We start from the raw sequence: 26,970 nt of genomic DNA on the forward strand, positions 1-26,970 counted from the left end.
AGTATTAACTGGCTGAAAACTACAAGTGGCTCACACCATTCACGCCTGTGTCAACGAGTGTTTTCCAAGATGTATCATTTTTGTGGTTAGTTTCAAATTGCTTTTTAAAATCTTTTATTCTGGGCAAGGTAAGCCATTTGAGACCCCCAGAGGGAGTAAATTCTAATCGCCTTCAGGACACTGAAGAGCCAGTGTGAGGCAACAAGGTGTTGTGAATATGCTATTCATAATGAAAGCTAGTTTTAACATTTGGCTCCTTATTAAATAGAGTAAATTATAAGCACCTGAGTTACAAGGCTATAATGTCATCAAGGGTACACTCCTGGGACATCAGTCCATGAGAACAGAATTATGGAAGTACACTTGTGAATTAGGCTTTGTCTTGCAGTGTGCTCACCACACTGTATATAAGCTGTACAAAATTAGCCAATACTGGAGCAGTTTTTGCTTACAATTTATTTAGTTCGCCTGCCCTGTGGTACAAAATTCTCGTCTCATCGTTTGTTTACAGAAAATCTTGTCTGATCACAGCCAATATCTTCTTGTTTCCTTCCTGTACTCAAAACATACAACTTAAAACATATTTTTATCTATTTACACTGGAAATATACAAATTTGAAAAATCTGAGGAGAAATGGAGCTTGGATTTTAAATAGCATCACATTATTTGTACTGCAATAGCACTTAGGGGCCCCTGTCAAATATCAGAGTCCACCTCTTCTAGTAATTGTGAACGCATAGAATTGGATGACTACCCGTCCCAAGTAGCTGACAATCTAAACGCTGGGGGTGAGATTCTGTTCCACACTTTCAGAAGTGGGAGCAGATAAGTGCAGCCTAGAGGAAGAGGACAAATGCAGCTTTAACCCATCTTGTGTCATTCCAATTCTGGGCTGCCCCAAGGGTAGCTCTCTCTCATGTGCTGTGGTCATGGCCCCACGCCCTAGCGCACACCCCCTCACGCCCAAAGTCCCAATAAAGTCTGTGTGTCAGTTCAGTCTCTGATTTGCATTGCTTCTAGCTCGATGTAGTGGTATGTTCAGAACGAAGTGAGCACGGCCAGAGCTCAACTGTGCTCTGGTTATTCCTGGTTGGTGGAACATCTTAAGGACTGTTGGCAGCCAACCAAATTAGAGAAGTTCTGAGCTGCTCTACGTTATGCCAGGGACCAAAATCAGCCCCAATATCACGGTGAAGCATGAAAACCACTTTTCATGGCTACCGCTCCTGTGCTGAACACAGCCTGGCCTGATCCAAGGACTGATGCCTGTACGAAGCTTTTCTAATCAGTGGTATTAAGTAGCTCTTGTGATGAGAGAAATTCTCTAATTAATTCAGATTAATACTGAATGCTAAACAGTGGTTAAAGAAAAACCTGACAATCTCAGATTTTTGAACTACTTAATGTAGATACAATTATGTAACCGACTGCCATATTTCAGTTCATCTAAATGTAATTGCTTCTAACTGAAAAATTTGTAATGTAGATAAGATCTTTTTTCAATAAAAAGTCTTATGGGACATTATTTCCCTGAGGAGAACTATGCGACTATTTGCTCATCAAAAACACAGAGCTCACTACTATAGGAAAGTGTCTGATTATGTTTACAAAAGATCAGTAAAGAAAAATTTTCCCCAAAAAAATGCACCACAGACTTCCCCTTTCTGGATTTTTTTGATAAATGATGTTTTTTTTTTTGTTTGTTTCTTCTAGATATATGCAATGAATCCTGAAATTAAATCTTATTCTGATGTTTAAATTAAATACTGGTGTGAAAGCCCACAGTCACCTTCTTAAACTACATGTGCAGGATTCAGGGAAAAACAGCCTGGCAGGCAAAACTTATGTTATTATTGCCACCTCCTAGTATTTGCTCCCCTTGCTTTCTGTGGGGCAGAGGAGCGTCCAGCCTGTATGTGCAGACTTAGGACCTGAGCCTGCAAATATGCACATGGCTTAATTTTAAACACTTGAGAAGTTTCATTGACTTCAGTGCGACTAAATGCATTTTTAAAAATATACATAAATGTTTGTATGACCTAGGGTATGGCACCAATCCTGCATGCCCAGGGCACATGTGTAACACACAGTGTCTTCAATGGGCATTCTGAATGAAGAAGGCTCAGTAGGCTGGCCTTGTAACATGTCCTCACATTCACTTCCTCTAAATTGTGAAGGCCTATATCTGAAGAAAAAACAGGCTTAATTTAGATTCTTTATTTAAAATAGATTTATAAAAATGTACGTATATTGAATGTTACAAACACACGAGGATGGGAATATCTTTATAAACATTCATTATTCTACAAAGTGTCTAATTGCACAATACTGTAGCAGCCCAAACTGGTCCTCTGTTATGGTGTAAAATTTGCAGACATGTGAAAACATCAGTGTTACAACCCCTTAGCTCTCCCTCACAATGCAACAACCTGCTCTTGGAATTTACATTGTGCCACAAACTGATGTCATCCCCTCATTCATTACAGTAATTTCTCAGACATGCTTGATTTGGTACTGAAATGACAGAAAACTCCACCTCCTTTTAAATGAATTAATACTACCTTCATTCAAATGTCCTCTTGTACCTTTAGTAAAATTGGGTGGTCTCTTCCCCATTATAAAGGCCAGTGTCATACATCTGGACATTAGACTGATATCAGAAAGAGAGTGTATAATTCTGACATACTGGTAATAATCATGGTTCAGTTTCTTTCCTTGAGCTCTGCAACATCCTAAAGCCATATCATGCAAGTAAAAGATGGCAAAGGAGAGTGAAACTTAGGCTGGAATCCAGCACTACTTCATGTTCCTAACTTTAAGCATCTGAGCAGTCCCAGTGAAGTCAATGAGACTATTCAGGTGCTTAAACTTATGAAAGTCCTTAATTGTTTTACTGGATAGTTTGGTGGAAAGAAAATACACCGAATAATTTTCCAAAATAACCTGAAAGACACATTTGCAGTTTTTTTTTTGAAAGTGTAAGCTAGGAGAAAATAGGCTAATAGTTACATAGGAAAGTTAGGCTCACATGGGGAAGAATATGACCGTACTCTCTCTTGCAGGAGAATGGCAGCTTGTTTCTTCTCAAAGAGGCTTCATAGAAAAGGGAAGGCTAGATACAAGTCCTGGGTAGTTCAATCCCTCTCCCGGCTCACGTCCTTTGGAATGTACATTCTTCCCTCTGCTAAGTAGGCTCCATCTTCCAGTCTCTAAAATGCTTCTCCATCATGTTTCTGGCTCTCCAGTCACCAACATTTACAGTGGGGATGATTTTCTGTGGCTTTAGCCACTGGACAAATTGTTTCATTTCTAGGTAACTGCTGTGTTCACTGTAAGGAATCCCTGTAGCAAAACAATGCAAAAGATACCTCAGGCGGTCTGCTTAGCTGGCTAAAAATATTTTTGCAAGAAACAAAGAAATACTTAAAAAGAATATTTTAATTAAATGGAGATTTAAACTTTACTCCAAGGATCAAGTAAAAATCCAGACTTCATTACTGGAAGGATTAACTAGGATCGATCTACAGTGTCAATCATTAGTACAAATTCGGTGACCCCAGCTACTTTGTTGAGTGACAAGAGGAGAGATTTTCTAGGAGATTTAGCTCCATCCATAAATTGTTTGCCAGAGACTACACCAATAGGAACAGAGGAAACAGGCTGGTACCTACAGAAGCTCTGCAGCAGGCACAGGGTCTTTCATATGAAACCATATATGGAGTGAAATCCTGGCTCTGTTGAAATCCCTGGCAAAACTCCTATTGAGTTAAATGGGAATAACATTTCACCCATGGAGTCTGCATCTGTCTTAAAGCCATTAGATCAAACTTTTTTTGAGAGAGAGAGAGAGAGGGGCATTAGAAGAAACAGTATTTAAAATCTGCATTTACAGTGTTCCAGACTGGTCAATTCTTAAGAGTTATGCTGGAGGCATTTATCTGCTCAGCTTCTTAGCAGAAGTGAAATCAATAAGTGGATAGTATGATGAACAGTAAGAGGTGCTAGAATAAAATGCATGCAAACAATCCACACAGAACTAAATGTACGGAGCCATTTATAGTGCGTGTACCATATATGGTGATCTTTCCCCTGATCTGAGGTTTGATATCTGCCAGAGCGTGACATGAATCGGAGTACGTCCATCCAGTGGGCCTGAAAGCCAGAACTTGGTCAAACTTCTCTGAGAACTTGTTTAAGTGGTTTTGTAGGCCCTGTGAATAAAAAGACAGCACATTCATGAAGACTATTAATCACCACCACCACCACTCTCACAATGATCCAGTAGTCTAAAAGGTTTTGGGGTTTGGAGAGCAGGACATTGGAGATTAAACTATATTTTTGCACAACATTTTAATGAGCACTTTCCCTTTTTTTGTTTTAGATGCCAGCTGGTTAGAAAGCTGTTATGATCAATATTTAATACTTAAACAGCATCTTTCAGCTAAGGACCTCAAAATGCTCTACAAATGCAAACAAATATTATTAGCTCTGTGTTACCGATGGGAACTCTGACACTCAGAGAGAATAAGTGACCCACATAAAACAACACAGCAAGTCACTTCCTGTGATATGTATCAAGCCTCCCTTGCTCAGACCACTAGACCATCTTCCAAAAACCAAACTGAACATGACCCGAGGAAATAGTTTATCGTCTTTTAACTCAACTGACTCCAAAGATCTGACCTGAAAGTCTCATAATTTTCCTGAAGCAGCCTTCAATTTTGTTTATGGGATAGCAAAAGAATAAGGATAAGAGAGGGAGACGAAGAAGTGTAAGGAATCTTCAATCCTACATTGGCTTAAAAATAAGTCAGAAATAGGAAATCAGTTTCACATGTACAATAGATATCCACTGTGTCCATTTGAAAGCCTTACAAGATTTAGATTTCAGAACAGTTAACAACATGCCAGGAGCAGGAAGAAGAACACAAGATAAATAATGACTGCTTCAAAGAAAAGAGAATAACTAAACCCGCAGATGCTGCAGAGTTTGGGGAAAGGGAAGTGAAATGTTCTCAACAGCAGCACCATAGTTCCAGTAGAAACTCGACAGCAATATTTAGAACGACCAAGACAGGCACATTTGAAAATAAAGGACCATAAATAAATAAGTACAACTCTTTATTCAGTAATGGGAGCTACGGCCATTCTTCAAAGACTCCATTTACCTAGTACAGTGGAAAAGATTAGCTTTTATTAAGATGGCAATCAGAAGCCTAAAAGAACTATATCTGCCCATCATGATTCATTTTTAAAGAGACTGACATTTCTTACTGCAACTCTTCATAAGATTAATACACATGCATTATACTTGTCTTAATAAAAACCAAGGACAGTACATGCAGTTCCAGTAGGACAGTTATGAGATAAACTAAAATTCAGTAGAACAATTATGAGATTAGCCTGCTCTCAGATTTTGTTATGCATTTATTAATTGGGTACGTACTGTTTATTTTTAAGGGTGGGATTTTCAGTCTGATTGAAAGTCGAATGTGCTTCTACATCACGTAGGTTATGTCTACACTGCAATAAGATACCCACAGCTGGCCTGTGCTAGCTGACTGGGGCTCATGGAGCTTGGGCTAAGGGGCTGTTTAATTGTGTTGGAGATGTTTGGGCTCGGGCTGCAGCCCAAGGTCTGCAATATTCCTACCTCGCCGAGTCCTAGAGCCCAGGCTCCAGCCCTAATGTCTACCCTGCAATTAAACAGCCGCTTAGCCTGAGTCCATGAGCCTGAGTCAGCAGGTACAGAGCAGCTGTGGGTTTTTAAACTGTTGTGTAGTATCCTTAGACTCTTCTCAAATCCCACCCTAATGCCTGTATATTACAATCGTACCCCATTGTGGTAAGTCATGGATAGAACACATACAAAGACATAGTCCTTGCCCTGAAAAGCTTGTGCTCTTTGAAATTCTTCCACTATGAATTTAAATGGAAAAAAGTTTCATGATTTCACTGTTACAAACAGATGTTTGTGATGCAAGGGGAATTCTTTTAATGTTAATATTTCGGGGGGGGGGGAGGGGGGAAGGCTTCCTTCCTACAAGAACATGGCGAACTTCAGAGCTTCTTCATAAAGAGTTAAACAAGAAACATATTCATATGCTTTTTTAAAATTTCTCAGTCAATATTGCTCCAAAACCTTCATCCTTTTATAACGGAAAATATAATTCATTCCTCAATCAACCTCCTTCAATCACCATGATAGCCTGTTATCTACTCTTCTGCTGAAGTCAGCAGCATTATGTGCAAATGGAGCCCATACGGTATGAGAAGGCTCAAACATGATTAACTTTACAATCGGCCCTGACAACACTTCCATGCAGCTTGCTTATTCAAGAGCAGATCAGTATTTAAATAATCCCAGCGTTTTTTTGTAGTCAAACTAAGCATTCCATTGAAGTAACCAGTCTCTCTGAATACCCGTTTGCCCTTTCGTTTCACACAGCAAATCCATTTGCATTACTAGAGCAATTAATCTATTTTATTCTTCCTATGCTTTCAAAAACAAAGCTTTGCATAGTAAAAGATTTGGAAAAAGAACATCCAGAATGTGAACCTGTAGCCCTGCATCTTGCCTCCACTTGATATAATGTCTGTAAAACAGTTTTATTTTAATATTTAACTTTGATTCCTTTACTGGTCTCAAGAAAATGCTGCAAAATTACTAGTTAATATTTGACCACACTCACCCAGTACCAGGGTGAAAGCCGTTGTAACTGTAACAACTGCAAATAGAGAATGTTGATTTTAATTCTGCTCTTTGACTTGGATAACAAGCAGAGATGCTATTTATAGGGCAAGGGTGTGCTTGCTTCCCAGGTTTGGATTTGTTCTTTGGTACACTCTGTGTGACTTGCCCTTCCTGGTCTAGTTTGGGTTTTTTTGAGAGTACTATTATTCAATGTATATACACTCTACTGGGGCAATTACAGCCCCACCTTCAATGCTGTAATGGTCATTAGTGCAGATCTGCTGTAGAAGAAGAATGGACCAGATAGGGAGAGGGAAATATACCCTTTGCACAGCACAGCATTTAGCTGACAAGCATGGAGCCCAAGGAAGGGAGTATGGCAGGGATCTGCTTGGGAGTGCACTGGAGCCACAGAAGTCTACTTTGATCCTTAGCCCTGCCATTGAAATTTCTATGTGCCCAGCCTGCTACTTGAGCCTGTTATTATTAAGTCATAACTGTAACTAGTACAGAATCTTAGAGCCGTGATATTTGCCCGCTTCAGGTCTAGGCTGAAGTTGCTGATATTTTAACTCTGGCCACTGTTTAGGAGAAAGGGAGACGGATTTCTGTGGTTTTTTATGATTAGCCAAGTGTCTTTAGATGAGTGAGCTTCTCTACTGAATCAACATAGCACCTATAAACCGTACATGGAGAGTTAAACTACATACTGGCAAATAATTAAATAGCTTGTTCCAAAATGAAAAAAAAACTGTTTTGATTTTGCTCTTGGAAATCAAAATGGGAAGACGACGCAGAGGTCAAATAAATTGAAATCTGGAATTAAGCAGATGTACAAAAGTAAAAAAATAAATACATCACAACTTACACCTACTTCCAATTCTTTAGTTGGGAATCAGGGAGAGTGAATAAAAGTAAGAATACAAGAGAAAGCAAAAACGCTAGGGAGCAATTTGAGGTTAGAAAAAGGGGCTGTGAGGAATGAAGTGAAGAGAGCATGAGCGTGTATGAAGTGCTGCTACAAAATATCAGAATATTTATCAAAAAGAAATCGCAGTTATCCCTACAATTATATTTCAAACCAAGTATTTTCCTAATATATCTGTGGAATTTTACTGGGAGGCTGACATTTTGGAAGGAAGTGAACATGCCAATGATCGTTACAGAAGACCTGTGAGTGAAGAAGGAAGTCAGTGAATGCAAGACTTGCTCATAACACTGAGCTCGTTTTTTGTTAACCCACTCCGAGTACCATCTCGTGGATAACTTTGTTTCCAGGTAAGTTTTAAAATATTCACTGTTTGAAGAAGAGGTAAAATCTGACTTGACTGAGTGGAAATAAAGCCAAAGTCATCCCGATTTGATCCAGGGAACCTCCAGCTGTGGAAACATGGAAGTGTTCTACATAACTGCAACAATTTTATCATGAGCTATCACCTTAAACTAACCTTCAATCATGGAAAGCTTGTTTAAGTTTTAGAGCTTCTTTTTCAGTCTTTATCTGGAAGCGGGTTATTGGGGATGCCTTAACCGTCTAAGGAGAAGGAACTGCAGCACAATCCTTAAAATTGACAAGATTATAACCTCTCTGCTGCCAGGACAGTCCTTCTTGTTCTGTGTTCTTACAGGGCCTAGCAACATGCAATAAAAACTCCATGGCCCCACTTGTGCCTCAACAACTGTTTTTCTGATCCAGGGCCACCACTGGGGGGCAGTAAACAGGGCAACTGGCCAGCACTCAACGCCACAGGGGGCTTGGCTTCAGCTTCAGCCTTGGGTGGGGGTGCTCAGACTTCAGCTTTCTGCCCCTGGACCCCAGTGACCCTAACACCAGCCCTGCTCTTTAGCTTATTTTGGCGGACCCCCTGAACCTGCTCACATCCCCCCAAAGGACCATGAACCCCAGGTTGAGAACATCTGACTTATGGCACTACATGTGTTTTTATCTATCTACCTAAGTCACTTATATGGCCCCCATCACTGGAGTATGAACACCTCACAGTCTTAATGTATTTATTCATACAACACTCCTATGAGGTAGGACAACAGTATCATCATTTTACAGATAGAGAATGAGGCACAGAGAGATTAAATGACTTGCCCAAGGTCACACTGGTAGTCTGTGACAGAGCATGTAACTGAACCCAGGCCCCCAGAGTCACAGATTAGCATCCTCATCATTTCCTCTCTGTTTTATATCACCTTTAAACATGGTCCAATTGTTGTTTTTATTTCTTTTTCAGTATTGCCCTATTTAAAGGCTAGACATATTTACCTATACACTATGCATCTTTCATGACATGGAAATTCCCGGAAAGTCAGTAAACATAAAACTTTGTACCTGTACATTACCATTAAGGTGTAATGTAGAATTTACCAACTTCTCCTACAATTAAGGGTGCAATGTATCTCAATTAGCTTACAACAAATAGAGAGCTCCTCCCAGCTGTGCTGACAGCCTGTTGTTGATCTGCATTTTCAAATCTACTTCCAAAATGAACAGTTTTTCCCATTCTCCCTCAACATATATGCTCTGGTAAAATCAACGCAGACTTATAAACTCACCTTTAATCTGTTTTTTCTGGGGGTCAATATTCTAGCTTTTAAATAAGAAGGGGGAACGAAGCTTCTTTTAAAAATTAAAATAAAAACATGTTTATTCCTTCCATCATCTATGAATACTTCTGAAATGAAGCCTCTGAGATCATATCACTCCCAGATGGGCACCATTCTTGGCAGTCTAGCACAGAGGCTAAGAGCTAATGGGCAAGGAAAATTAGCTTCCCTCTAAATATATTAAACCACCCTACCTGTATTATGCACTGAAAATATCCTCTAGCTTACCAGTCTAGCACCTTTAGCAGAATGAAACTTTCTCTCTCACACACACTCATGAATTACTCTCAATGGAACGTGAATATCTCTTGGAAAACAGATGGTACCTGATTCCCTTGTATAAAACTTGTACACAAAAGTCAACTTAACAAAAAATAAAACACACATCTGTCTAAAATCCTTGTACTTACTATTGTTACAAGTAACACCTGATATTCTTATAACTGAAAGATGGGAATTTATTTCCTCTTCAGTATGATCATGATGTTCATTAACTACATTTGTATCAGTTTCACTGTTTCTCATACAATCCATTTCCTTCTGTGGTTTGTGCAGGTCATCCACACAGCAACAGAGGAAAGAAAAACTATCTAAAATGAGGAAATGTGAATGTAAAGCCATAACAACTGAAAGTGGACCTAGGGGCGTGTGTCATAGCTGAAATGACTTTAAAAAAACAAAACAAAACAAAACACAAGATTAAGTTTTTTTGACTAGGTGTCAAGTTGACAATATCCCTTCTATTAACTGCTTCGAAAGAGAGGAAGTTTGAGGAAGAAAACCCCTTCAGTCCTTTTTTACAACACACAAATTAATGGAAAGACAGAAGCCAGGGACTAAGTGTCACAGTATATTAATTGTTAATGGGAGAGATCCTGCAATCATTTACTAAAACCTACTTCAAAAAGGCCACAAACAGCAAGCCTTTGAACGAGTCTCATCTAATCTTGTTCCATGAACACTAGAGTGAAATTATACTTTCTGTGCATTATGTTTGGAGCCTGTTATTAAGGTTTAATTGCATCTCATTTCAATGTGTTGCTATATGTCAAAACATCACTAAATAAATATGATCTGACAGGTGACAAAAAGCACCAAAGACACCCATTTGCTGTTATATCATCCAAGTTAAGGTTAGCCAACAGGTGCAGATGATATTTTCTACACTTGCCTTAAAATTAATTTGCATCATGGGAAGAAGGTGAAGCAAAGTATTGTTCCAGTCCATGGTGATGAGGGAATTAACAGCTGCTGACTCCAAGCACTGCAGTGTTTTGTATTTATCTTGGGACATGCTCACTTTAGAGCCCAGAACTTGAGCAATTGCTGTAGGGTGAAAGGGAAAAGATCATACATAATGAAGAGACAGTTTGCAAATAACAAAGATTTCCATTGTTGTTTCTGAGACGTTCCTGATCATCTCACTGATTCAGTGATTACCATTACAAAAATCCACACTTGCCAACAAAGCTATTTTATATTCTAAAATATATAGAGGAGAACTGTGATAACTGTTGACAAACACTGATTGCTGTACTGTAGCTTCAGAATTATTCCAGGGAGAGGAGTAGTAAAAGTATGTTAATAGGTTACAAATCATACTGCCTCAATAATATATTGCTGTTCAAGGGAGCAAACTAATATTTCTTTCTAAGACGCTAGAACTTGGTACAGTTCTGAAGAAGGGACAAACGACCCATGTTAATGATGGCCTGAATTTCAGTGAGAGAAATTCTGGTATCAATGACTTTGAAAATCTTTTTAAAAGTACAAATGTTGCATGGCTGTCTGCTCTAGAAAGTACAGTCAGGTAAACACTGTGCTGATCTAAGCCTGGGCACAACAGGTTTCCTTAAAGACAGAAAATAGCAGAAAGATGCAGTTAGTTGCTGAGAATGTTTTTAATAAATTGTTCATTTGTATGACTTGCTTCCATTTTACAGGGAAATACATATCACCCTTGGAAATAAGTGTCAATAGAACTGAAGTTTAAAAATAATTACATTTCCTTCACTGTGTCACTAATAGCACTTGAGATTATTAAAATTGAAAACAAGTTTATAATCTCACCAGTGATTGCTGGGGGTTTTTGGTTTTATTTTTAAGTAAACTATTGGCACTTCTCTTGGTATGGCTACATTAATTAGATTGCTGAGTTTCACTTCCTGTGTGTAGCTACTTTATGCATTCTATGCAATGGCACAACATGGTTTGGTTAAGTTTGCAAACACGGCAGATGAATGTTTCAATCAAACTTGTTTTTAGTTGAAAATTTAAAAAACTTACTGATATTTAAAAAATTAGTATTAGATTTTAAAATTTACTATCTTTTAGGGCTGTCAGCGATTAAAAAAATTAATCACGATTAATTGCACTGTTAAACAATACAGAATCACTTTTTGGCGATACTGTGAATGAGAAGCTGGCAGCATGATCTCCCATAAATGTAAACACACTTGTTTGTCTTAGCAATTGGCTGACAAGAAGTAGGACTGAGTGGACTCCTAGGCTGTAAAGTTTTACATTGTTTTGTTTTTGAGTGCAGTTGGGAGGGAGGGTTGGGGGGGGGAGAAATCTTATTTGTAAGTTGCACTTACACTGTAAAGAGATTGCATTATGGTACTTATATCAGGTGAACTGAAAAACTATTTCTTTTGTTTATCATTTTTACAGTGCAAATATTTGTAATAAAAATATAAAAAGTGAGCTCAGTACACTTGGAAATCTGTGTTGTAATTTAAGTCAATATATTTTAAAATGTAGAAAAACATCCAAAAATAGTTAATAAATTCCAGTTGGTATTCTATTGTTTAACAGTGCAATTAATCACGATTAATCTTTTTTAGTTAATCGTGTGAGTTAATTGACAGCCATACTTTCTTCTGCTATCCACAAAATCTAAATGTTGAGCCTAAGCTACCTTCGTGCATACTTTAATAAAAAGCTCATTTTACATTCATTCAGAGATGCATATATTCATTTTGATTTGATATGTCCATTTACGTACCTAGAAAGACCTTTTCTTTTCCAATGGAATAGGTTCCACAGACGACCAATGTACGTGGGTTTAGAGTTACTGTCTCAAAGGCTGTGTTGATAGCAAACTGGATAACCTCTTGTTGAGAAGGAAAAGTATATTCAGGGCTGCAATATCTAATAAATGGAAATTGGATATGAATATGTAATAGAGCAAAATACAGGCGGCATCCTACTTTATAAGTAGGCTTTGTCAGAAACTGCACACAACGACATAAGGAAGAGACAGCCAAGTTATTCGTCAATATCAATTCAACTTATTATTTACTTCTTAAAAATCATGGTGGCATATGGTAATTTTTTAAAAATTAAACTTTAATCTTTTTCAATAAATACATTTTAAGTTATTCTATGCACACTCTTTTGTATATGCACATTTAAGAACACTGCCAATATTCACACATCTGACACAATGACTACTGAAATCTTTCCCTCTTTTGAGAACTATTTTTATAAAGCTGGATGTTTGTATCACATACTAATTACATCCATAGCTCTTATTTTTTGGCATGCACATAGTTGTCATATAAGGCATTATTCATTCACAGTAATAGAATATGGGTCAGAAAATAAAAGTATTGCAACGGGGCATTAGTCATCATGTACTGAAAGAGTTTCATATGGATGAATCAAAGAAAGGTCTAACGAAAATTGGACAACTGACCCCAACATTTAGCAGCCTTTCATTGTTTGAATGTTTGTTTCTTGCATTAAGGGCCTGACTCATATAAAACCAGTCTCAATTTTATAAACCTCTGCTTTTACAGGGACAAATGGCACCCACAATTGAATAACACATGATTTATTTGGCCCTCTCAAATGAATATTGCAAAAACCTTTATGCCACACATAATTATTATATCTCTATTTATATAAAGTCAACAGACATTATATAAATGGCTTTTAACAAATACCATATTTCTTTACATACCACTCATCAGAGTTAAGTGAGTATCAAAACACGTTACTCATATTATTAATTTAGATATAAAGTACTATTATTGGACACACAGTTGTTGTTGGGACAGGGAAAGAAGGATGTACTAGCTTACGTAGTATCCAAGTACAGGGTGTGAATCTTTCGACTGATCAGAAGAGGACAATGCTTCATAGAAGGATCTGCCCTGAAGTCCCCAGTGTGTAGCATGACATTTCCATTGGGAAGGCAAAAAAGGATCATTGTGGCACCTGGACAACTAGGGGGAAAAAAACAATGCAACATATTCTTACTTCCCAAGTGGCAATCCATTACCACACAAACTATACTGCTTTCAAGCAGTAGTGGGATAAAGCATGGTAAATCACAGATAGCCAGCCCCACGCACTGGCAGATCGAGACCGAGAAAACTCCTGCGTTCTATTGCTAGCTATGCCACCTGCTTGTCTCGCCACCATAACAAGTCACCACCTCTCAAGTGTCTCAGTTTCCCCATCTGAAAAAACTGGATGATATTAACTGCCCACAGTCCTGTTGGGAGATTAATAATCTACACAGGATTTTGAAGTTGTGAAGTGCTACTTAAGTGCAAAGTTTCCAATTCCAATTCAGTGAAGCTAAAAAAATAAACCGCTGTTTAAGTCCTATTAAGAGACTACAATTTTTAGGTTAGATGGACAATGGGAGAACAACTACACCTAAACAACTAATAAAGCATGGCCTGCCTCTTGTGTTGATCAGTCTTTCAGCACAGTGGCCCAAATGATGTTTCCAGGCCCATCTTTTATGTTTATCGGTCTCTCTGTTGCAATATGAATTTTAAAACGGCAGGCTGGAGAAAGAAAGAGGCATTGTTCTGATTTAGGAAAAATAGAAATTGAATAATTGTAGGTGCCATCTTCAGTGCTGTGGGAGTTGGTGTAATATTTGCTTTTTAAGTTCTTTAAAACTTTATAGATTTTAAACCTTATCCTGCATCCCGAATTTAGTGTTGGGTAGGTACCATTCCCTGTTTGCTATGATTGCAGTGAGTCCATTGCTACTCGTGCAGCTCCTCACCAAAGTTAGTTTTGTTTTGCAGGGCAGACACTCAGACTGGGCAGCCAAAATAGGAGAGTATTTTGTACATGAGTCATCTACAGAAGTTAAAACAAGAGGAAGCACTGGTCACAGATCATAGCTTAGAAGACAGAGATGGTAAGTGCCTTCCAAAAACTTGAACTTTATACCTATAGTTTATATTCCTTTTAAATGAAGGGGGCAAGAAAAGCTGAAAAATGTCCAAATTACATAAGCTGCAAGGCTTCTTTCATTCCCAACAAGCATTTTCAAAGGACTTTGAAGGAATCTTATCTCTCAAACTATAAACAAGGCCTAAGATAAGTATTATTCAAACCAGCTGTAACAGAGTTCTGCATTTAAATTTATATACTAAAAAGAGAAGACTTTTATTCCAATACACAAATAAAGTGCCAAGAGGCAAAATGATCAGAACTCAGGATTGAAAGCCAGGATCTACTGAATTCTAATCCTGACATTACCACAGATTGTCTACATGGCCTTGGGCAGTTAAGGTCTGGCCCTGCACCACTGAATTCAATAAAAGCTTTGCCAAAGATTTCATCGGGAGCAAGATCAGGTATTTTTTAGAGACGAATTTTCAAACTTTCAAATGATTTTTGTGTCCAGCTTGAGACCCCGTGGGCCTGATTTTCACTATCTGACTCTCCCATTGTCATCAGCACACTATAAAGTTCTTAACATCTCTGAAATAAGGCCCAGCGCGCCTCACACTGGGCACTTAGAATCTGGACCACTTTGGAAACCCTAATCCTAAAATTTTGCTGTGCTTCCATTTTCTTATGTACTTCAGAGAGGTGTTCTAAGTTTCAAATCAGGATTAATGTCTGTAAAGAAATGTGAAAATTAAAGCACTTTGTATCACTAGCATCTAGATATCTTGGTGATGAGCTCATTACAAATGCACAAAATATTTTCAGGGTAAAATTTTCAAAGGAGTCTAATTCCCATTCTTAAAAGTAACTTGGCACTTAGAAGACTAAGTCTTACTGGCATTCAATGAGATTTACCTTCCTATGTCCTTAACTCACTTTTGAAAACAACATTTATGCTCCTAAAACACTTAAGCACTTTAAAAAAATTTATCCTTAGACTTCTATATCCACTGGAGCCAAAAAATCATGAAGGTATAAACCGTTTCTAAACAATAACTTATCTTTGACATTCACTATTTGCAAATGATATATATAATTCAGCTGCAAAGATACATACTGATTGGCATCAAGCAAGACCACTTTGATTCCATTCACTGTACACTCTGTATCCATTGGCAATGTATGGACATACTGTTCTTGCACTCGAAGTTTACTCTTCACCAAGTTGCCAGTTATCTGCAAAAGAAAAAGCGTTTAGTACTGAGGGGCTGGTTCACACTACGTAGTTAGGTTGACATAAGGCAGCGTATGTTGACCTGATTATGTCAGTGTCTACGTTATAGTCTTCCTCCTGCCGATGTAAGTACCCTACTACATTGATATCATAAGCCTTATATCTCTCATGGAGGTGGAGTTATGTTGGTGTAGTCGGGGCGACACAGTATCTGTGTAGACACTGCATCCCTTACATTGGCGTCTTGTCAATTTCAAGGTAGGAGAATGACCCTGCCCCTAGCTGGGAGCCAGAGCAAGAAACCCTGGCAGCTTCCAACCCTAGCTCCCAGATGGAGCCAAGATGTGAAATTGACAAGGCTGCCCAGCTCCCAGTGGGGAGCAAGCCAAAAAGCTGGGGCAGATGGACCCAGCTCCCCAGGGTGAGAAGCCCTGGGCAGCTTCCCATGGCTCCTGGCAGGGAGGGAGAAGCCTCAGGAGGCTTCCACTGCTTCCAGTAGGGAAGAGAAGCAGGGGGCAGTGTACCGGGAGCCCAGGAGCCTGTGGGGCAGCAAGGCTCCCTATAGGGAGCTGCCAGCAGAACTGAGAAACGGGGCTCTCAGCTCCCCACACTGCCCTTCTTAGGTCGGTGGAAGCACTCCTGGTGAGGACACACACCATCACCCAAGGAGGGTAGTGTGGACATGCACCATAGCAGTACTTACTGTGGTGGCTGTAAGTCGACCTATATTAGGTCGACTTACATTTCTAGTGTAGACATACCCTGAGACAACAAAAAGACCACATCAACCCCATGTGCTTTACCTGATAATTAATGTAGAAAGACAAAGAAAACATTTAAATATTTCAGGGGAAAACAATTAATAGGAACCAAGTTCACTTTTTCTGTGCTTAGGTGTTATTTTTTAAAGTCATTTTTCTAATGGTGCCAGCAAGTAAAAAACCCATGCATAAATACCACACAGTATGGCTACAGTTATGGCAAGGACCATTACAAACAGAGGTGGCATCTCTGGTTGTTTAGAGCCTGAGACTTGGAGTCAGAAACCCCTAAGTTCTATTCCTGACTCTACAACAGACTTTCTGCCTGCTTGCAGGAAAAGTAATGTTTATGCCTCCACATCCCAGTCTCTATACTTGTTTATATCAGAGGGATGGTGCATAAGATTCTTTAAAGATATAAGCATTGTGGAATTTCTAAATATTATTTTATTTCATTAGATTATATTGTAAATATTTAGAAAGATCTCAAAGCCACAGAGCACAATGTTGTGCATTATGAAAGATTATGGCTCCAACACTGGCCTGAGCTCCAGCCTCTTATAACATCTGCTATATCTGGGTTACAGAAACTCCTGGCAGGGGGGAGAGCTTCTAGTCCCCTCAGGTATTTCCTTGCAGCTGACTCAAGAAAGAGGCTCTAATAAGGCTTTTCTTACATCTGTCTGATCCATCACTACTATAACAGCTCTTTGGGGTTGTTAGCAACTGGTGCTAGTTACAGCAGCCTCTGGGATACTGGCCTGATACAGAATCACCTCATGAGGGAGCGAAAGGTTCCTTTACTCAGATTAGCCATGCAAAATGCTCCTCAGCCACAGCAGAGATTCTTGGTTCTATATCCATAGAAACTGAACACTGTATTCTTTGGTTTTCATTCATAGTTGCATATTGAGTTGGTAATTATCAAGTAACCCTAGGAAATCTTACCTTATTACAATAGATTGGAAATGTAAATTTTTTGTTAGGCCGGTATAATGATCGGAATGGAAATGAGGTGAGGAAATAGGCTACGCAGCCTTCGATTTCTCCTACTGAAATGCATCAACTGTAAAACCAGTTCCTACAACATAAACACAACAGGAGCAAATCAATTAATATGCATCGAGTAGCTACAGCCAGTTACTGGTCAGATTCTCTTTTATTTTAAGTTGAAAATGCATTAAAAAAAAAAGGAGTAATGTGAGAACAAATGCAGCTTGCAGACATAAATTATATTCAAACAGCAGGGAAAGAGATAGTTTTCACTGATTAAATCATAATTAAGCAAAGTAAACAATCTTCAAATACAAACATTGACATATTCCTCCCACATAAATACCTGTGTTCATCTGTATCAAAATGGATTTCTGAAACGCTTACACAGTGCAAGCTTCCCAAAGCACGGACTATGTATATCACTTCCAATCTGCACCATGCCAGTTCCATACATAATGTTACTACTATTAGCAGGCAACTGACCTGGTTCTTAAAAAATCTCTATCTGCTGATGGTTATATATCATAGATTTGGTATTATATATTTAAATGAATTATTATTTCTCATGATAAATGAGATGTAAGGAGTCTTTCCTATTCTCTGCAAATGAGAAATCAATAATGCAAAAAAAAAAAACCTATCAAATTTATTGGTACACTTTTTTTTTAATTTGGTTATATATTCTAAAAAATTGCCAAAAATTTTATACAGTTGCTTCCACGTCATTCAACCCATTAATATGTATTCATCTGAAAAGTACATCTCCAAGTTACTTGAAAACATTAAAGAAAATAAATTCAGAAATATTTCACATACAACTGATGTGGTTCAAAACAAAAGCTAGAGAGGCAGCCAAGGGAAACTGACAATTATATTGTAGATATGAGGCCTAATCCTCCAGACTGATACATGCAGAGGATCCTCAGGACTTAACTGACATCATGGGGCTCCATACAAGCTTAAGGGTCTACCTGCATGCATCAGGTTGCTGGATCAAGTCCCAGACAGTAGGCTATATGCTTACTACATTTACTACTCCAACTCCCATCTTCCTTGGTATCTTTATCCAGGATTCCAGAATCAAAAAACACAACTAAGATGATCCTCTGTTGGTGATCTGAAATCTGTGATTGTTTAAACTTTTCAAACTATTGATCAGTCTTCCTTATACTTTGAATAGTTATTTAGGAGATTTTGGTAAATTCTGAGCTGTTTCTTTAACTTTAGAAAGTGTTTTTTAAGAACAATACTAATTAACACTGGAGAATATCATTTCTAGTGTAATACTATACCTAAATACAAATGAGCTCAATTGTGATTACTTTACTATAGACCAAGTACACAAGAGTGATGAACATTTTGTTCTATAGATGGCTATTAGCCACCCTTTCTTATGGCTTCAAAATAAGTTATGTAAAAGTTATAAGTGATGAATTAGACAAAACAAATATTAGTTGAGAGATTTGAAAAGATACCAACAGGATTTAGGAGCATAAGTCTCACTTTCAATGGTGCTCCGAAATCCCTGAGATGCTTTTGAAAATCTCCCCTTTAGGCTACCTGCCCTGTAAAACATAATTGAAGTAAAAAAGTTTGTTTTTCTAGCAGTATCTTTAAAAGATTATATTTTTACAACATTATATCCTTCTTTCATTGCTGCTCACTTACAGAATGAGCCGCTGTAATATTGTAAATGTCTATGGCTCTGATCCCTACTAACTTTAAAGAGGGTCCACACAAGTGGAAATCATTAAAGGACGGGGGGGCCTAAAAGATTTTCACAATGAAACAGAATAAAAAAGCCTTGTATTAAAATGGGAAAAAAGCTATATCCACTACACAGTTCTAAATTCAACCATTACAATTAAAAGTCACAATTACTTCTCACCTGGTATCTTCTTATAAAAGGGACACTTTTTGTTTTTTATTCCTTCTTCTGTAGATGATGATGCTCTAATCTTTTTCTCCAATTTCTCTTCACACCAGATGTTGTATCTACACAGACTCCATTTTTATTTGAACTTTCTGTGACCGCATCTATGTCCCCCACAGATCCTTCAGCTTTCCTCTTTTGTTGTCTAGTTCTCTTTCCATTGGGAGTTATAGGACTTGAGGCTTGTGTTCCCTCACCAAAATGTTTCTTTCCTTTGTTCTTTTCTTTTGTTTTGGGTTTTAACCCAAAGAAAACACCAATGTCCATTTGTTTCAGTTCTTTGGCTGAGATAGATTTGGCTTTCATATTTGCAACAGAAACAGATGACAGCGTTGGAGAGACCGTACTGGGAAGGGGTACAGCCACTGTATTATGAAGACTTCCTTCTTCCTCTATTACTGGCTGTGAACTCTTCTGGTATAATGTAGATCCACTTGTGTTAGTAGTCATCTTATTTCTATTGATTAGGAAGTTACTAGGTTCCTTCAAAACTTCACTTTGCCTTGACAGAAAAGATATACCACCTTCTTCTTTGACTTTCAAGGGCAATGACAGATCACTCACAGCCACATCTGCATAATCCAAATGGCAAGCATTAAAATCTTTTAGCTCCAAATTACCTGTATTAGAAACAGAGGCACTGAATGTTGGCCAATCAAATTCCTTCTTAGTTATATCATAATTAAGGGAAAGAGAGGATTGTGTAGTTAGTGCCCCTTGTGGGTGTTTTAACTGATTAGCAGCACTTCCTGAATTAGAGAACATGTTGTTCATGTGCTCCTGAGAAACAGGCTCAACACAACCATCTAAACTACTCAGTCCATTCAATTCTTCACAAGGTTTGTTTTGTATTATGAAACCACCTATTTTAAGGCAGCTATACCTGTGTACTTGCTGAAGTGGAGAACAATCCAATTTAGTAAACAACATACAGCTAGATTCTTCCTTTTTCGTGCTCTCATCTTCAGAGTTCTGGGTGTGAAATAAACTCTTTTGTGAATGTTTTACTTTCTTCTCCTCCTCCTCTTCCTCCTTCTCTGTTTCCTCTTCATTTTCCTCATCAGTATTCAGTGGAGAGTAGGAAATTTCACAGTCACTGAAGTCAGCTTCTGGAAGTAGCAGCTTTAATTGATTAGAATCATTCTGACTATCCAGATCTCCACTAGCTTCACTTCCTTGAGAAAATGGAAAATCCAAAGACTCAAGCTGGCCATTATAATCTGCAGATTGTGTAAGCAGAAGTGTCTGTGGGGCTTTAGAATGTTTGTGGAAGACACAGTATTACCTTGGTTACATTTGGAAATTTTGCTTGTGTTTGAACTCTGTATCACCAATGTATGATCTTCATTTGGGGCATTTCTTACACTCCTGGTCAGTTTCTCCTGCTGTGAGGTTCCATCCACAAGGCCTGAGAAACAGCTTGAGTTAGTAGCATCAGAGCATGTGAACTTTCTCTCTGGGCTATATGTTGAAGAGCTGACAAGATAATCCCCTGCTCTGCTTGTAGCAAGTATGAAATGGGTATAGCGCTTGTAGTGCGATGGAATGGTAGAAGTGCACAGTAGACCATCAGGACACTCTAAGGAAACAAACAGAATAACACACTCTTGATATCTTGTCAAAAGGCATTTTTAGCATAAACACATAGTGATTTTTATATTAATGTTATGGCATAACTGTTAAAAGCTTCCTTTATAAATAGAGTCGTCTGAGGCCAGAGCCAGGCCTGAGCTATTCTGAAACACATCAACCTGACATTCTACCTCATAGTTGTCAGCTGGGATACAATGAACTTTTTAAAATGCTATTGAAACTATTCACAGGAATAAGTGTTTTTATGTTCAACTTTATGAAATAGTAAGTAGCTGTGTTTCTTTTTTTGTTTAACATTGTTATTGAATGTTGAGGTCCATGTCTTACTAACCTAATCCTTTTGAGAATTTAGGATCAGTGGCTAAATCAGTGCCAACAGCAAGATTCTACAGCTGTTACTTAAAGCTGGAAGTAAGGTGGCACATATATCTGCCTACAGTTAAAACTACAGAAAAAGTAAGGGCTCCATTTTCAGAAAATAACAGTGACTTCAAACATCCCTTCAAAAAAAGACAAAGATATAAGAAAAGGGGCAGCCTTTACTTTAAGTTTCCTGGCTGTGTATTTCCTGTTTTTCAAACAAAAAAAGATATATTAAAATCACAGATTAGGTTCCTGGAAGACTTACAAGGTCTCCACAGACCCATGAAAGCACTGCATATCATCACATAGAACTGTGTGTTAGAGGGTCCTAGTTCCCTTACTCCCATTCCTCTCTCATACTAAAATAAGTCTGTGATCTCTTGTGTTCTCACAGCAGACCCGGTCAATAGAGGATTGTTAAAGTACACAGACCCTGAGACTAAGAGTTGAAATATATCAGCACCATGGTGTCTTTGTTAGACCGAGCATTCAAATCTTGATTTCAACTTCCAAGTTTTGCAATGTATCAGAGGGGTAGCCATGTTAGTCTGAATCTGTAAGAAGCAACAGAAAGTCCTGTGGCACCTTATAGACTAACAGACGTATTGGAGCATATGCTTTCGTGGGTGAATATCCACTTCGTCAGACACAATACAAAGTGGATATTCTGTACTACTAAATTTGACCTAAATTTCAAGCAACTTTCTTTGAATAACCTTTAAAATCTATTTGAATGGGCTATTTCTCCTCAACAGAGCCTTACCTTTTTCAGTGGATCCTTGAGTGTCCAAACATTCCGTGACATGCCACTGAGGTGTCTGGGCTAACAGTAAAGAGAAAGGCATCTGGCAACTTGGGCAGTATCCATCATAAACTGGCCTTGCATTTGGCATGGTTTGTGTTATGTTACAAGTCCTGCTTCGTTTTGTTGGCGTAGTTACACTTTCCTGGGACTGCACAATATGGTCATCTTTAGATAAATTTAAGCTCTGGTCAGGGTTTATAAGTGGTTGAATACATTTCTGTCTTGGTCCCTGGTCACTTTTCTTGGACTTGTCCTTGTTTTCAAATGCTTTTTTATTATTCCTACCTCCACTTCCTTTTGATTTGCACTTCCCATCATTTGCTTTCTGCACAGCTGTAGAGATGTTCACTAAATTATTATTCTGATATACTGACTTTGGTTTCCGAATGGATTTGTACTCCCAAATATCTTCTTCCAACCTGTCGTTTTCAGACATGGCAAAATAGCAACACATCAAATATTTTCCTCAGCTTTACGCAATAGTATTTCAATTTTCCTAACTCTGGAGTTGTTCTTTAATGCTTTTTCTTTTAATTTCCCTAGACCTAAAGCTGAAAGGCACTTTAACTCCATTTGAAATATTACATTGGGCCACAAACTGGATAGCCATCACAGATGGATCTGAAAGGCCATGAGCTCCAGTTTTAAAAGAACCCAGGGGAGGGTTGTATATTTTAATGTTCTGGTTAAATCAAATCAAAGTGGATCATACATGTACTTATTTGTAGAAGGAGCCATTTGCTGCAGTTACTGTTATTCCACTGGAGCACTGTAGATAATCACAGCCTCTGGAAAGCCTGGTTAGAGGTTGCAAATCCACATCTGACAGAGATTCCTTTCAGGGCCTTGTGGGTCTGAAAGGTGGGAGCTTGAAAACAAATGAGATTTTAATATGTATGTGGTTGCCCACAGAACAAAAGCAGTATGAGGTGATAGGCTGAGAGGCTTTATGGAGCAGATCCAACTCCTGCTGCAGTTAGTGGCAAATCTTCCATTGACTTTAAGGGGACTTGGATCAGGCCCTGCCTTTAGCACCCTCACACATCACATTTGTAGTTTTCTGCCTCAAAGGCACCTCCGGGCTCAGATGGCCAGCACCTCAGTGGAGGGGCTGAAAACTGATCAACTGGGAGGAGACATCCCCCATCCGGGCCAAGGCTGGGGGTCTGGAACACCTAGGATGATCAGATAGCAAGTGTGAAAAATCAGGACACTACTTTTTCTGAGAGGGGATGGGGGTGTATCATTGCATATATAAAGTAAATCCCTAATCAGGGGTGGATTAACATCCAGGCTCATGGACCAGGGTCCTCAGCCAATTCCCCCCGACACCAGAACCTGGGTAGAAAGAGAAGACCATGGCACTGGAACTGTGGCCCTGCCCCCTACTCTTCTTCCCTCCAAGGCCCCGCCTCCTGGTCAGGCCAGAAGCTGGAGCCAGGAAGTGGAAAGAGCCACCCAGGGATCCCAAGACCCTCCACCTGTCAGAGGCCACATCCACACTACAGAGTAAAATCGAAATTAATAAAATCGATTTTATAAAACAGGTTTTATAAAATCGATTTTATGCGTCCACACTAGGGCACATTACTTCGGTGGTGTGCGTCCATGGTCCCAGGCTACCATCGATTTCCAGAGCGGTGCACTCTGGGTAGCTCAGTAAAAGAACGGGACCAATAACTTCGATTTCCGTCCACACTAACCCTAAATCGATATAGTAATATCGATTTAGGGTTACTCCTCTCGTTGAGCAGGAGTACAGAAATCGAATTCAAGGACCCCTTAAAATCAATTTTAAGTGCCTTGTAGTGTGGAGGGGTACAGCGTTAAATCGATTTAACGCTGTTTAAATCGATTTAACGCTGTAGTGTGGACCAGGCCTAAGCAGGGGCCAGAATTCCCAAGAGCAGCCCTTGGCCTGTGTACCCACCCCCCAGGCATGCTGTTGCCAGTGGGACCCAGGGCAGGAGTTCTGGTATGGCCTGCCCCCACCACAGAGCCTGTCGACAAGCTCTGGGGGGAAAGGAGAGCCCTGCTGGCCTAGGAGGAGGAGGGGAGCCCTGGGAAAGCCACAGGCAGGGAGGGCTCCTGCTGCTACTAGCCCAGCCTCAGCAGCCACTGCACACCTGGGCTCACTGAGTGCCTGTGCAGGCTCCCGCTGGCAGGCTGCCACACCAGCTGCTGTCTGGGCTTGTGCCTGAGGCAGCAACCATGTGTGGCACTGCTCCTCCTGTCACCTTTTGCCCGAGGCTTGCAACTGGGGGTGCTGCCCCCCCCAAACTGCACCCATGCCACCATGGCGCTGTGCCAACCTGAGGCTACAACGCCCATGTTCACAAGTGGGCGGGCATGGCCCCCTTCGGTCTCCCCCCAGTCCTGGGGACTCAGGGTGTGGGGGGCCCAACTGTTCCTGGTGCCCAGGGCCCCAATAAATCGTAATCAACCTCTGCCCCTGATGGCGGGATGTCTGGTGTCCCTGGGCACAGCCCCTCCGCCCACAGCCTGGCCACTTCTACGGGAACAGCCGCCCCGCTGCCACAGGGGCCGAAGCCCCAAAGTACTTGTCCCGGCAGGGGTCAAACCGCGCACCCACCCCTGGTTCCCCCTCTCCCACAGCCGCTGCAACAGACCTTCCACTCCCTTCCGGCAGCGTCATCCTATCCGCTGCCGCACATTCCATTCCACTGTATTGCTCCGTTTTCCGCCTCTCGCAAAGGGAAGGGGGACTCAATAATAATATTCGAGATGGTTTTAATCCTTGCGTTTTTCACGTTGCTTCCATCATTTTTTTTGTCAATAACTGGCTGACCAAATGTGCTGCGTCGAATCTGCTAAGACAAACAACCACTCTCTCGGATTTTTTTGTTGTTTGAAGAATATGCTACTGGGAATATGAAGGGTGTTTTTATCTTTTCAAAAAATCAACGTTTGTTTTGCTTTAAAATATATGAATGTTATTATTTAAATTCATGATTTTTTAAAGAAAATCCCCCGTTTGATGTGTGTTCCTATCGTTCGAAGAAATGGAAGGTGTGGGTGTCGAATATGCTGAAAGTAAAAGGCAGGTTAGTAAACACTGTCTATTCCTCGAGAGCTGGACGCGCTGGGAGACAACATGGCGGCGGGTGGCGGCCTCCCAGGGCTCCTGCCTGCCCAGACCCAGCTGGAGTATGCCCTGCTGGACGCCCTCACCCCTCAGGAGAAGGACAACCTGGTCTACCAGTACCTGAGCAAGGTGGACAGCTGGGAGCAGGACCTCAGGGTCCCCGACTTTGGAGGAGGTGGGTGATAGGCGAGGGCTGGGCCCTTCCCCGGGCGAGGGCTGGTGCCACGGTGAAGCCGCTGCCGTCGGACTGCGGTGGCGGTAGGGTGGCACCCCTACTATAGCGCGACATCGACAGGCAGCTCTGGGTTGTTGTCATCTCCCTTCCCCCTCCCCCCAAATTGCCTCTGGCACGTGCCACCACGGCCCTAGGAATCGCACCCAGAGACTTCGGCTGATGTAAGAAAATCAGTTGCCATGATTCATTCTCTGGGTGTACAGGACTGGGAGATAAGAAGCCCTGAGTTCTAACCTCACTCCTTTCTGTATTTTCCAAGAGGCAGGTGGTATGTGAGCGTCAGTGGCAGAGGACTGGATGATAGGCAATTCTGAGTATTCATCCCTCTTCTCTCTCCGTCTAGTTCTGTCTTTTTTCCTGATCATGAGCAGTTTTGCTTAACGTTGTGGCCTCCGTTTTCCTAGCTGTAGAATAAAGACAAGTCTTCAGGAATAAAAAGTTAAGCAAACACAATGGCATTGCCTTGAGATAAAAATGCACTAGACTTTAGTGTTGCCAGCTCTCACAATTTTATTGTCAGTATTTCAATGTTTGGTGTTTTTCTTTAAGCCCTAGCTGCTGGAATCAGATTATTAATTGAGAATCTTAGATTTTCATTAAAAAGTATGAAAATTTTTTCACCCTTGTGGTTGCAAGAAATGTGACTCAAAGGCTCCAATCAAAAGGTAAATAAACAGAACACCATTAAAAATTATTTTTAGCCACTCTGATGATTTTGGAGGGGAGGGGTCTTCCCTATTGTTTTTAATGCTGGAGGTTGGTTATCTGGTGCATTATGTGTCTACACTTCCCTGTGTGTTTACAGTGTGCTTGACTTAATAACAGTCAAGAAATAATAGGGTAGGTAGTATAATTATCCTCATGTTTAAGTGGGAACAGAACCCAGGAGGCTGGGTCTAAAATCCCTTGCTCTAATAACTTAGCCTAACTTCTTTATTAATTCAAATAAATGTTTACCTTTTTTGACACTTGTGTATCTTTAGAGACAAATGTAAAAAAAAAACAAACAAAAGAAAAACAACCCAGTGGAATTAAAATGTTTTTACTGATATTCATGTCTTTGATACTGAAGACTTCAACTTCAATAAAATAGTAATGTTAAATACTGTAGCAAGAAAGACACTTATCTGTTAAATTGTTTTTCTCCGGGATCTCCTCTGATCTTCTCCCTAAATGCCCCATTTTGTGTTAGTTGCCATCCCAGTCAAAAAGGAAGCAGCTCCAAGTTTTCAAACTGTGGTGAAACATATTAAAAATTGTAGCCTTGGTTGTCTGCAAGATAGCAGATCTTAAAACATCTCTTCAAATCTTTACTTGTTCATTTGTTGTAACAAGTACTAATGGCTGGATAAAATATCATTAGAGCACTGATACTCAGACTGAGGCTTATGAACCACAGGTGACTATTTAATGTGTCTCCAGTGGCTCTTTGCAGCACATAATATTAAAACACTCTGTGATTTAATTATTAACCAGTCTGTTATT

At 39.8% G+C, this 26,970-nt stretch overlaps 2 protein-coding genes across 2 annotated transcripts in view; one reads left to right on the forward strand and one right to left on the reverse strand.

Annotated features, from left to right (window-relative positions):
- Positions 1 to 2,203: 2,203 nt before the first annotated feature.
- DCLRE1A (DNA cross-link repair 1A) lies at positions 2,204 to 24,848 on the reverse strand. The gene is given in 15 exon segments (XM_030569813.1): positions 2,204 to 3,343; positions 4,071 to 4,212; positions 10,483 to 10,637; positions 12,319 to 12,464; positions 13,400 to 13,543; positions 15,577 to 15,695; positions 17,403 to 17,431; positions 17,434 to 17,467; positions 17,469 to 17,506; positions 17,509 to 17,535; positions 19,339 to 19,407; positions 19,410 to 20,621; positions 20,624 to 20,962; positions 22,103 to 23,319; positions 24,775 to 24,848. Coding segments are annotated over 14 exon segments (3,108 nt in total). The 5' UTR covers positions 22,599 to 23,319; positions 24,775 to 24,848; the 3' UTR covers positions 2,204 to 3,185.
- Positions 24,849 to 25,217: 369 nt separating this feature from the next.
- NHLRC2 (NHL repeat containing 2) overlaps positions 25,218 to 26,970 on the forward strand; it is a 63,593-nt gene continuing 61,840 nt past the window's right edge. The window contains exon 1 of the mRNA XM_030568913.1: positions 25,218 to 25,425. Within this exon, the coding sequence (XP_030424773.1) occupies positions 25,260 to 25,425 (166 nt within the window). The 5' untranslated portion in view covers positions 25,218 to 25,259. The remainder of the gene's footprint in view (positions 25,426 to 26,970) is intronic.

The sequence above is a fragment of the Gopherus evgoodei genome, chromosome 7, assembly GCF_007399415.2.
Source record: "Gopherus evgoodei ecotype Sinaloan lineage chromosome 7, rGopEvg1_v1.p, whole genome shotgun sequence".
Classification (NCBI taxonomy): domain Eukaryota; kingdom Metazoa; phylum Chordata; order Testudines; family Testudinidae; genus Gopherus; species Gopherus evgoodei.